This window comes from Rhinoderma darwinii, chromosome 2, assembly GCF_050947455.1.
Source record: "Rhinoderma darwinii isolate aRhiDar2 chromosome 2, aRhiDar2.hap1, whole genome shotgun sequence".
NCBI classification, from domain to species: domain Eukaryota; kingdom Metazoa; phylum Chordata; class Amphibia; order Anura; family Rhinodermatidae; genus Rhinoderma; species Rhinoderma darwinii.
This window is the reverse complement of record NC_134688.1, coordinates 103,586,575-103,598,902: the sequence shown is the minus strand read 5'-3', so window position 1 is coordinate 103,598,902 and position 12,328 is coordinate 103,586,575. Positions and strand designations below refer to the sequence as shown.

At 42.8% G+C, this 12,328-nt stretch overlaps 1 protein-coding gene across 8 annotated transcripts in view; it reads right to left on the bottom strand.

Annotated features, from left to right (window-relative positions):
* The window catches only part of R3HDM2 (R3H domain containing 2), a 152,525-nt gene that overhangs the window by 40,473 nt on the left and 99,724 nt on the right, over positions 1 to 12,328 (bottom strand). For all 8 annotated transcript variants that reach the window (XM_075851999.1, XM_075852004.1, XM_075851997.1 and 5 more), the window contains 2 exons: positions 9,071 to 9,188; positions 8,628 to 8,706 (listed from right to left, as the gene is read on the bottom strand). In XM_075851999.1, coding sequence (XP_075708114.1) covers positions 8,628 to 8,706; positions 9,071 to 9,188 — 197 coding nt within the window. The remainder of the gene's footprint in view (positions 1 to 8,627; positions 8,707 to 9,070; positions 9,189 to 12,328) is intronic.

The following is a 12,328-nucleotide window of genomic DNA, read 5'->3' as shown; positions in this document are numbered from 1 at the left end:
CTTTGGCTTCCAGGACACATTTTGCTTGAAAATATGTTAGGCCCCACTGCACATTGGAGAGGCTTTGAGCTGCCAGAACGATAGATACTCCCCATAAACGACCCCATTTAGAAAACTAGACCCCTTAAGGTATTTATTGTATGTATGTATTGTTTTTTTCACAAATACCTCATTTATAGGACAAGGTATTCATCTAGAGGTGTAGCGAGAGTTTTTCTTTTTTTGGTGGGGGATCTTTCCCTAATGGTATTCATGTAGCGAAATAGTGAGAACTATTATTTTTTTTATTTTGGATTTTTTCTTGTATTCCAATTTATATGTGGGCTATAGTGTAATAAAATGTGAAGTTAAAACAAAAATCAATGGATTTTATAATAAAATGGTAAAGAAAATGTGAATAAGGGCTAAAAAGAAATAAATTTCAAATCAAATTATTAATTTAGGGACGTATGGTACACCCGGAAACATTCCCTAATGCAGAGCCCTGGTTTCTCGGAGTATGGAGGGAAACCAGTTACCAATGAGACACCTGCTCAATTTTTAGAACATACGCGACATCTTTTGGGGTCAGCTTTTTTTCCACAGTAGGGGGCACTTCGGATGGGAAACTTTGCCCTGGGACAATTCTGCTGGCTTGATTTGATGATGCCACCCCTCCCCTCCAAATAATATTTTTTTTTATAAAATTTTCTTGATATTCAAGATAGGATCCCCGGTTCCACGCCTTTCTAAAAATCACAAATGAATTATATAGGGACACTTGGATGAGGTGAACGGCCAGTTTATGGTACCATATCCGGGATTTCCGGACATCATTGTACTGCTGCAGCATCTGGTCTGCAAGATCCACCCCACCCATATATTTACGGTTGTCCTGTATGCACACAGGCTTACGGACAGTACTACTACTTCTGCGTACAGGAATGTGGCTGCTGCGGTCTGGGTGAACGGCTGTTAACATGAGAACATTTCTCTTGTCACGGAATTTGACAAGCAGCAAGTCCTCATTACAAAGTGCCCTGCTTTCCCCAGCTTTTAATTTTTGTTCGACCAGGGACTTTGGCAGGCCTTTTTAATTGTGGCATATGGTGCCACAGGCCAAGATTTTTCTTCTCAGACAGGCACCTGAAGAGGTGTATGCTGGAATAGAAATTGTCCACATATTAATGGTACCCCTTATCAAAAAGAGGGTGCAAAAGGACCTATACAATTTTCCCACTGACGTTGAGTGAAGGGGGGCACATTCTGGAGTGACAATTTGTGAGTCTTTCTCTTCATACACTGTAAATTTGTGTGTAGCCCGAGTCACTCACATCATTTATAAATTTTTAACCCGAAACGGGCCCTCTAATTTGGCAAATATGACCTGAATTGAAGCCGGCATTTTGAAAGGACCAGGGACTCCTCCACAGCAATATTTTTTTAAGGGGTTTAGGTCTGTGAAAACTTGCCATTTAAAGAATTTAAAAGCAAACTATTTTTAAAAAGCCGGTCAAGGCTGGGGTCACTGCGGGGTGGGCAAAGTGTATTATCCACGAAATGAAGGAAGCGCAGTACGGTCTCAAAGAGATGCCTTATCACTTCCCTGTACATAGGGGTGTCATAAAGGGCATCAGATGTCCAATAGGACCTAATCGTAGGTTTCTTAACCAAACCCATGTTCAATAGGAGTACCCAATAGGTTAAACCGTCTGCCACAACTACTGGTCGCCACACGCTATTTTTGGCTTAATAATAAGACCAGCAATAACTTGAGCAGCGTATAAATTGGCCTGCTCAACCATTAGGAATAATTCCTCGGAGAAAAATATTAAAAAAAAAGTCCTCCTCCCTAAACCCCTCGGTGTATGACTCCTTGGGCACCCAATCAGGATCAAAGGCACTGGTGCCAGGTGGACAATCGTGCCTGCGGCGCTTTGGTTGTGGCTCCTTGGCACTAGTGGACGATGACAAAAATTAAAAATTGCTCAGTCTCACTTGCACTTTCTGTACCTGAGCAGATCATGGCGGAGGCCTCTTCTGCCGGGTATAGACGCTGAGCGATGCTAATCTTACTAACCTAACTAATTCCCCCTAACACACACCCTTGACCTAAAAAAAATACGCACGCACGTAAAGGCTTGTCGCCTCCGCAAGTTGAACCTTTATTTCTCCAGATGGAAGGAGTGCCCCCTTGTTTTTTTTAGGGGGTTTTACAAAATAGTATTTCACCATATGTTTTGTATGTGCCATTCATATATTTATAAGTTAATCATGTCCCCCCTTAGTCGTCTCTTTTCAAGGCTAAATAGTTTTAAATTCTTTTGATCTTTCCTCATAACTTAGATTCTCCATTCCCATTATTAGCTTCGTTGCTCTTCTTTGTATTTTTCCCAACTCCAGGGCATCCTTCCTATGAACTGGAGCCCAGAATTGAACTGCATATTCTAGATGAGGCCTCACTAATGCTTTGTAAAGTGGTAATATTACATCCCTGTCCCGCGAGTCCATGCCTCATTACATCCCTGTCCCGCGAGTCCATGCCTCTTTTAATACACGACAATATCCTGCTGGCCTTTGAAGCAGCTGATTGACACTGCATGCTGTTATTTAGTTTATGATTTACAAAGTATACCCAGATCCTTCTCAACAAGTGACTCCCCCAGTGTAGCTCCCCCTAGGACATATGATGCATGCAGGTTGTTCGTACCCAGGTGCATAACTTTACATTTATCTACATTAAACTTCATTTGCCAAGTGGACGGCCAAACACTTATAGTGTGCTCAAATCAGCTTGCAATTTATGAACATCTTCCATAGACTGAACTATATTACATAGCTTGGTGTCATCTGCAAAAATAGAAATAGTGCTATTAAAGAGGCTCTGTCACCAGATTTTGCAACCCCTATCTGATTTTGCAGCAGATAGGCGCTGCAATGTAGATTACATTTTTGGCCAAGTTATGACCATTTTTGTAGTTATGCAAATGAGGCTTGCAAAAGTCCAAGTGGGTGTGTTTAAAAGTAAAAGTCCAACTGGGCGTGTATTATGTGCGTACATCGGGGCGTTTTTACTACTTTTACTAGCTGGGCGTTCTGACGAGAAGTATCATCCACTTCTCTTCAGAACGCCCAGCTTCTGCCAGATCACGCTGTGACGTCACTCACAGGTCCTGCATCGTGTCAGACGAGCGAGGACACATCGGCACCAGAGGCTTCAGTTGATTCTGCAGCAGCATCGGCGTTAGCAGGTAAGTCGATGTAGCTACTTACCTGCAAACGCTGATGCTGCTGCAGAATCAACTGTAGCCTCTGGTGCCGACACGATGCAGGACCTGTGAGTGACGTCACAGCGTGATCTGGCAGAAGCTGGGCGTTCTGAAGAGAAGTGGATGATACTTCTCGTCAGAACGCCCAGCTAGTAAAAGTAGTAAAAACGCCCCGATGTACGCACATAATACACACCCACTTGGACTTTTGCAAGCCTCATTTGCATAACTACAAAAATGGTCATAACTTGGCCAAAAATGCTCGTTTTTTAAAAAATAAAAACGTTACTGTAATCTACATTGCAGCGCCTATCTGCTGCAATAGCAGATAGGGGTTGCAAAATCTGGTGACAGAGCCTCTTTAATCCCATCCTCTATATCATTAATAAAGTTATAAATTTATTAGCACAAAGGAGGGGGGAGGAGGGTAGTAAATGCGGCACTGGGGGTGATCAAAGTCTTTTTTTTTTCCACTAGTCCCTGGAGAAAAAAAGGAACAGCTCCGTTCTCAAAAATCTGACAGGAATGAGAACGACGGAGTGGTTTGCCCTGCCTCTACATGCTGTGATTGGTCAGTCAAATCTGACTGAGCAATCACAGCGATCGCCATACAAGGACCACTGTGATCGGTCCTGACAGCTCCCAGTTACGATCAGCTGTCTACGACAGCTGTTGCCAGGGATTTGGCACTGTGTGTTTACACATAGTGACAACAGTTAAAGTGAATGACTGATATATCCGTTGCTCTGCAGGAATTAACACCCGCCGGAGACGGATATATCAGTCGCTCGTCACGAACGGGTTAAATAGGGTTTTTTATGATTTACTAGTTTTACGAAGAAAAACAAATGTTAAAGAAAATTGTTTTGCGTTGCAATAACTGGCTTTTATTTTTGGGTCGATGGAGGGTTTGCTTTTGTTCTTCCTATTTTTGGGTACATACCACTTTCTGATCACTCTTTAACTACCCAAAAAAGATTTAATAAAGTGTCCAAAAACAGCAATTGTGGCGTTTTTTTATACACAGTTTAGCCTGTGGATTAAATAAAGTTGCATTGTAATAGTTTGGAATTCTAACATGGTGATACCAACTGTTTGTTTTTGGGTTTTTTTCAGTACTTCAGGGAAAAAATTTACTTTCACATTTCTTAATTATTTTGTAATTAACTAAAAACCGCCAACATTTGTTTAGATTTAATTTTTTGGTCCTTTGAGGGGACTTGCTGGTACAAAACACTTTAATACTTATGTATTGCAGTGTATTGTCATTTTTACCGGCTCCTATTATGCCACGTCTCTGGCAGGGCTTCATAGGAGAACAAAGATGTCAGGCTGCCTAAGCAGTTAAACAGTGGACGTGAAGTCACGGTGAAGCGTTGGATGTAACAGAGAGACACCCACTGAGTATTGAGCGGGCTCAACCCGTGAGCCCGCTTCAGACTCCGCCATCCCGGCCATGACGTACAGTTATGTTAAATGATGGGACAGGATAAGGTAGGGGTCAAGATGAGGTCTAGGCAGAGTTAAGACCTCTCTGATTTTATGAATCACTAAAAATATAAACAGCTGGCTGGCGTCAGTAAGCAGCGCTTGAGAATATTAGTAAAACACTGTGTGGCAAATATAACTATGCAGCTCAACATAGTTGTCAATATCAGCTGGCATATTTCGTTAAATACTTGCCTGAACATCCTTCAAATACTTATTTTTTGTTTTTAATAGCTCTAATTATTAGTCCAGATAGGCCAGTTTCAGGGAGTATTTAAATTGATGCTAAAAGGGGTTTTCCATTTTTATAAAAATAAAGCTTAATCGCTATAAAAATGAAAAGCTCTTTAACTTTCTAATATAATTATTTTAATTCCTAATCATTTTTTTTTTAAAGAGATTTGTTTGCTGTCAGTGTGTCAAAATGGTACATACTTAGTCCCGCTCTCAGATGAGAAGGAATACAATTGTATCCAGTCTAGGCAATGCTCTGTGAGCTAAACCTCCTGGACTATAATACTATATTATAATACTTTATAGCAAAACCACTGAGGTTTGTGCTGCTGATGACCTGTTTAAAGGGGACCGGTCAGCTCTCCTGACATCTTTTTTTAGTAAATACTTGTATTTCCCATAATATAACAATTCTGGAGCATCTTTTATTAGAACTTTGTGTTGTGCCATTCCTCTATTATTCTTCCTACAAATTTATGGAAAAAATTGACAACTGGATGTTACTGTACATTCGGACAAATATACTGTACAATTAATGCTTACAGAGCGACTGTGTAGGGACACGCCACTTTAACAAGAGGAACGTGAGCGCTAAGATGCAAATTTATTAATTTCTAGGAGGAATAAACGAGTAACAGCACATGCAGATTTCTAATAAAAGGTGCTACAGAATTGTTATTTTATGGAGAATACAAGTATTTACTAAAATAGACACATCAGGAGAGGTGACAAGTCCTCTTTAACTCACTTCTCAGCTAAAAAAGGAAGACATCATTGACAGCAAACAAAAATAAAAAAAGTATATTAGAATGTTGCTTATCTTTTCATCGATAGTGATTAATATTTCTTTACATAAAACCCCTTTAAGTTGAATGGAAACTTTATTGACAACTTAAGGAAGTTCACACAGAGTTTTTGCAGGCAGAAAATTCTGCCTCAAAATTCCGTTTTTGATCTGCCTGCATGCCGTTTGCCGCGTTATTCATGGCTATCGCCCGCTGCCATTGAGCGCCACGGGCAAAAACACGTCACGAAATACGCTTTCTCTGCCTCCCATTGATGTCAATGGGAGGTCAGAGGCGTAAACGCCCGAAGATAGGGCATGTCGCTTCTTTTTCCCGCAAGACTTTTTCTACTCGCGGGAGAAAACCGCCTCCGTCCCCATTGAAATCAACGGGAGGCATTTTCGGTGCGTTTTCCAACACGGTTTCCGCGTCAAAAATCTGTGTGTGAACTGGCCCTTAAAGAAAATCACAATGCTTGCAATTGCCATATTGGAAAAAGAGTTGCTCATTTTAATTATTGTTGTAAATATTAGTTTGGAGTATTTGTAGTCTAAACTCGTGTGTGTGTGTGTGTAACCTATAATATAAAATTACTGTAGTGAAGGAGCCATAGTGGAAAATCAAGTCTATAAAAGTCTAGCATAACTCATGAATCGGTTGTTGAACATGTCTCCAGGCTTCACAGCCGAGCCTGCTTTGTGAATTTCTTCCAAGAGAATAGTTGCTGTAACCAACATTGCCAGTGCATTTAACTACACTAATAATAAACAATCCACCTGTAGAACTTGGAGGAGACCGACAAAGAGCGAGAGAGCGAGCGAGCCGGACAAAGAGCGAGAGAGCGAGCGAGCCGGACAAAGAGCGAGAGAGCGAGCGAGCCGGACAAAGAGCGAGAGAGCGAGCGAGCCGGACAAAGAGCGAGAGAGCGAGCGAGCCGGACAAAGAGCGAGAGAGCGAGCGAGCCGGACAAAGAGCGAGAGAGCGAGCGAGCCGGACAAAGAGCGAGAGAGCGAGAGCGAGCCGGACAAAGAGCGAGAGAGCGAGAGCGAGCCGGACAAAGAGCGAGAGAGCGAGAGCGAGCCGGACAAAGAGCGAGAGAGCGAGAGCGAGCCGGACAAAGAGCGAGAGAGCGAGAGCGAGCCGGACAAAGAGCGAGAGAGCGAGAGCGAGCCGGACAAAGAGCGAGAGAGCGAGAGCGAGCCGGACAAAGAGCGAGAGAGCGAGAGCGAGCCGGACAAAGAGCGAGAGAGCGAGAGCGAGCCGGACAAAGAGCGAGAGAGCGAGAGCGAGCCGGACAAAGAGCGAGAGAGCGAGAGCGAGCCGGACAAAGAGCGAGAGAGCGAGAGCGAGCCGGACAAAGAGCGAGAGAGCGAGGGCGAGCCGGACAAAGAGCGAGAGAGCGAGGGCGAGCCGGACAAAGAGCGAGAGAGCGAGAGCGAGCCGGACAAAGAGCGAGAGAGCGAGAGCGAGCCGGACAAAGAGCGAGAGAGCGAGAGCGAGCCGGACAAAGAGCGAGAGAGCGAGAGCGAGCCGGACAAAGAGCGAGAGAGCGAGCCGGACAAAGAGCGAGAGAGCGAGCCGGACAAAGAGCGAGAGAGCGAGCCGGACAAAGAGCGAGAGAGCGAGCCGGACAAAGAGCGAGAGAGCGAGCCGGACAAAGAGCGAGAGAGCGAGCCGGACAAAGAGCGAGAGAGCGAGCCGGACAAAGAGCGAGAGAGCGAGCCGGACAAAGAGCGAGAGAGCGAGCCGGACAAAGGGAGAGCGCGAGCGAGCCGGACAAAGAGCGAGAGAACGAGCGAGCCGGACAGAGAGCGCGAGAAAGAGAGCGCGAGAAAGAGAGCGCGAGAAAGAGAGCGCGAGAAAGAGAGCGCGAGAAAGAGAGCGCGAGAAAGAGAGCGCGAGAAAGAGAGCGCGAGAAAGAGAGCGCGAGAAAGAGAGCGCGAGAAAGAGAGCGCGAGAAAGAGAGCGCGAGAAAGAGAGCGCGAGAAAGAGAGCGCGAGAAAGAGAGCGCGAGAAAGAGAGCGCGAGAGAGAGAAAGCGAGCGAGAGAGAGAAAGAAATTAAGAAAGAAGAGAAAGACATAAAAGAAAAAAAGATTTAGATGTTGAAAAGAACGAGGAGCAGAGAGGTAGCAGCATCCAAGTCAGCAACTAAGGACTTAGAAATCAATATCAGTGGTTATGAAAGCAGGTTTTGCCCATAACAACCAATGTAATTACTGCATTCATTTTTAAGCCTCGTCTAAGAAATCAAAGGCTGGAATCAGTTGCTATAGGCAGCACTACCAATTTAACCCTTACATTGCTGCAACAATTTTTTTTAACATTTGGCACGCATCTAAAAACGCCACCAAAAAATGTGATGCCAAAATCTAAGCTCTATTCCTTATATTCTAGTCATGGCAAGACATGATAAAACATGCATCCTCGGCAGTAAAAGTGCGCCTCGTGTCATGTGCAAAAAGTAATATTAAGCAGGACTCACTAATTGATCCATTTTCCTTCATATACTTCCTTAGTGTTTTTGGTTTTCTTCTCTAGATAATGAAGTATGGCGCCAACATGGAGAGCACAAAAGCTTTGCTCTGTGGCTTCTATTGATTGCAAACAGTTTGCAGGCGACACGCCCATTCCGAATATAGGAGCTTAGGGGACCGACGCGCCTCTCCTTCATTAGTTGAGCATCCATTTCCCTCAAAACTAGTATGTCTCCAGTGTATGGCCCTGCAGTATAACTGAATGAAACAGCTTTCATAGAGCTCTAATGAAGAGTATGGTCCAAAAAAAATATTATTTAAAAGCAGAAAATAAATACTTCTGAGATGCGCTATGACTATAATAAAATAGAAATAAAAATTACAAAATATAATATACCTTGGGTTATTCTTCAGTGTGTTCACTAAAAATTCATGTACGTCTATTCCAGTAGAGTCTGTGTACTCTTGACTAGAATCTAAGAATAAAAACAATACACAAAACAGTTACACAGAATATGATAGACAGTGTTGAGTGAATTTTATATGGCATAACTCTAGAATGAGTTGTAAAGTTCCACTGCCAGGCTAGGACATTAAGAAGTTTTCCCACTCTACTAATCGATGACCACCACCTACCTCCAGAGGAAGTGGCAGAGATGCAGTTTGTGCAGTCAGGTTAGGAGTAGCAGTATGCAAAGGGCTGCTGCTCTTTACCTAGTGCTGCAGACTTATGTAGTGATCAAAGTCTAAAGTGTGAACAATCCTTTAAAAACATTACCTGTCAAAGACCATCAAATTGTGATCAGTCGCATTCTCTACATGATAAAAATAAATACCAACCTCTAGACAACATTTTCTTTGGCCCCTTCTCTTTACTTTTTTCCTCCTTCTCAGACCCATCTTTGCAGGATTTCTCTTCCTTATCAGATGAGCAGCTGATGTGCAACTGAATGACATCCTGCAGAAGAATAAGAGTCAGAGTGCCCATGATACAGACATATCCCGCCTCATGACAGAAAGCCTAGATTTTGGAGAGCAATGCTTCACCAGCTAAAAAACGTAACCATTTGTAATTACCTGGAGTTCTGCATTGATTACTAATAAAAAGTGGTTTGATTGTTATCCAAGTCACAATTATAGACAATCTAAAAAAAGACAAACTGTTGTACTGTTCAGGTCTTTTTAGAACATCGAGTAAACAGACAGCGCAGGGACAAAAAAATGTTATTGCTTTTAGTATGTCATTAAAATAAATTTTATTTATTTGTGTTTTTGTGTTGTACTTTTATTTTTCTTCTTTCTTTTACTTCTTTATGGGGGCTGCCATTTTTTTTTTTTCATCTCTGTATGTGTCGATTAACGACACATACAGAGATGGAATACGGCACATAAATGCGCCGCTCCCACACAGACCAAAAGGAAGGTCTTCGGCAGAGCGACATATGGCGCCATTCTCAAGTGGACCGGAAGCCGCGGCCGGACAGTAAGACGACGACTTCCGGCCATATGTTCAGACTAGGAGTGGAGGCAGCAGCGGCGGCAGGAGCAGATAAGTTATGTCTGTGTTTGTTCGTGTTTTACTGTGCGATTACCACTGTATCTAATCCTCCTACACTGTGCATTCGCTCAAAAAATGCCGGCACACAGTGTAGGAGGTTTGAACATTCAACACCCTCCTTTATCCTGGCACTAGCCAGGATAAAAGGAGGGGGGGGATTGTTTGAGGACACTAGAGCGAGTGTGTCTTCTCCAATTTTGCAGCATAAAGCAATGAGGTTGCTTTACCACATGCCAATGCTGCAATTTTGGGAATTGCTCCCTCTAGTGACTAGAATGGAATATACTAACTGTTTAACTTTAAAAAAAAAAAATATGTCTAGCGACACATTCCCTTTAAAGAGCAAAATAGGTTTCCATTAACCTCTTAACGCCGAAGGACGGATATATCCGTCCTCTGCAGCTGCTAGTTCGCGCAGGAGGACGGATATATCCGTCCTGTGATGGCGCGGGTACTGAGACTGTACCCACGCGATCAGCGGCAGGAGCCCGGCTGTTATACACAGCCTGGCTCCTGCTGCAACTGCCGGAATCGAAGCGCGCTCTGATTCCAGCAGTTTAACCCATTAAATGCCGCTGTCAATAGTGACAGCGGCATCTAATGTGTTTGACAGAGGGAGATCCCTCTGTCACCCCATCGGCGCCCCCGCAAAGAAATCGCGGTTCGCCGTCGGGTTTCCATGGCAGCGGGGGGTCTAACAAAGACCCCCAGGTCTGCCTTCAGCATCTGCCTGTTAGGCGATGTCGGAGGCATGACCTAACAGGTTGCCTGTCAGTTTTACACTGACAGGCAATAATGCTTTGGTATACTAAGTATACCAAAGCATTATATATGCGATCAGCAGATCGCATAGTGAAGTCCCCTGGTGGGACTAAAAAAAAAATAAATGTCAAATCAGTTAAATAAAGTTGGTGAAAAAAATAATAATAATTACAGTGAAAATCAAATAAAACGATTTATTTAGTAAAAGTGTCAAAACAAATCACACATACACATATATGGTATCCCCGCGATCGTCACGACTTGAACAATAAAATGAACACATTAATTAATCCGCCGGATGAACGGCGTCCAAAAAAAACAACGGCAAAATTCTCTTCTCCCATTCCCCCCATAAAAAAATTAAATAAAAATTAATCTATAAGTCCTATGTACCCCAAAATAGTACTAATGAAAACTACACATTGCCCCGCAAAAATCAAGCCCACGTACGGCCACATTGACGGAAAAATAAAAACGTTACGGCTCTTGGAATGCGGCGATGCAAAAACAAGTAATTTTTTTCTAAAAGGCTTTTTATTGTGCAAACGTAGGAAAACATAAAACCCTTACATATTTGGTATCCCTGTAATCTCGCCGACCCATAGAATAAAGTGAACATGTTATTTACGCTGCATAGTAAACGGCGTAAATTTATAACGTGAAAATCAATGCTGGAATAGCCGCTTATTTTCAAAACTCTCCTAAAATAAAGTTAATAAAAGTTAATCAATATATTATAAGCATCTAAAAATGGTAGAATTACAAAATACAACTCGTCCCGCAAAAAACAAGCCCTTATACGGCTAGGTCGACGAAATAAAAAAATAAGTTACGACTCTTGGAATGCAACCATGAAAAAGCAAAAAATAATCCTTGGTCATTAACGTGCAAAATGGCCCAGTCATTAAGGGGTTAAGGAGATGCGATTTGAAGTGTTGGTTACACAGGTGCTTTGCCCATTAAATAAAATCACACAACGGCTGGTTACTGACAAATCGGTTTCTCTCTAGAAAGATTGGTTGTTGTTGGTTGGTTGTGTCAACTTTCAGAAGACCTTAGAAGACGGGTTATAGAAATGCATGAAGCTGAAAAGGGCTACAAAAGCATTGCTAGAGGCCTGGGTGTACATCAATTAATGGCTAGAAAAAAATAGTCTACAAATGGAGAAAACCTAGTACAGTTGCTACTCTCCCGCGGGAGTGGGGTACTGTTAAAAATCACTTCAAGAGCACAACGGGCAATCCTGAAAGAGGTGAGAAATAACCCACGGGTTATTTCTCATGGAACACCACCACAAAGGAAGTCACTGTTGTCCAAAGAAAAAATTGTTGCCAATCTCAAGTTTACCCGAGGCCACCTGGATGTTCTGCAATGATTCTGACACACATCACAATGTTTGGAAAAGAAAGGATACTGCACACCAATATCTCATCCTAATTGTGAAGCATGGTTAAGGGAGCCTTATGAATTTCACAGAATAAGGTACGAGCGGCAGTCCATGACCTCAAGCTGAAGAGACAAGACAATGACCCAAAGCACACAAGTAAATCAACTAAAGGATGGTTTAAAAAAAATGCTTTAAAATTATGATGATTTGTGATTTGGCCATTCCAAATCAGAGTCCTCACCTTAAGCCTACCGAGATGCTATGGCATGACCTGACGAGCATTGTACAAGTAAGGCATCCGAGAAATATTCATGAACTGAAACAAATTTGCAGGGAGGAATGGTCCAAAACGCATCCTCAATGTTGTGCAAATCTTATTTGCAGATACAGG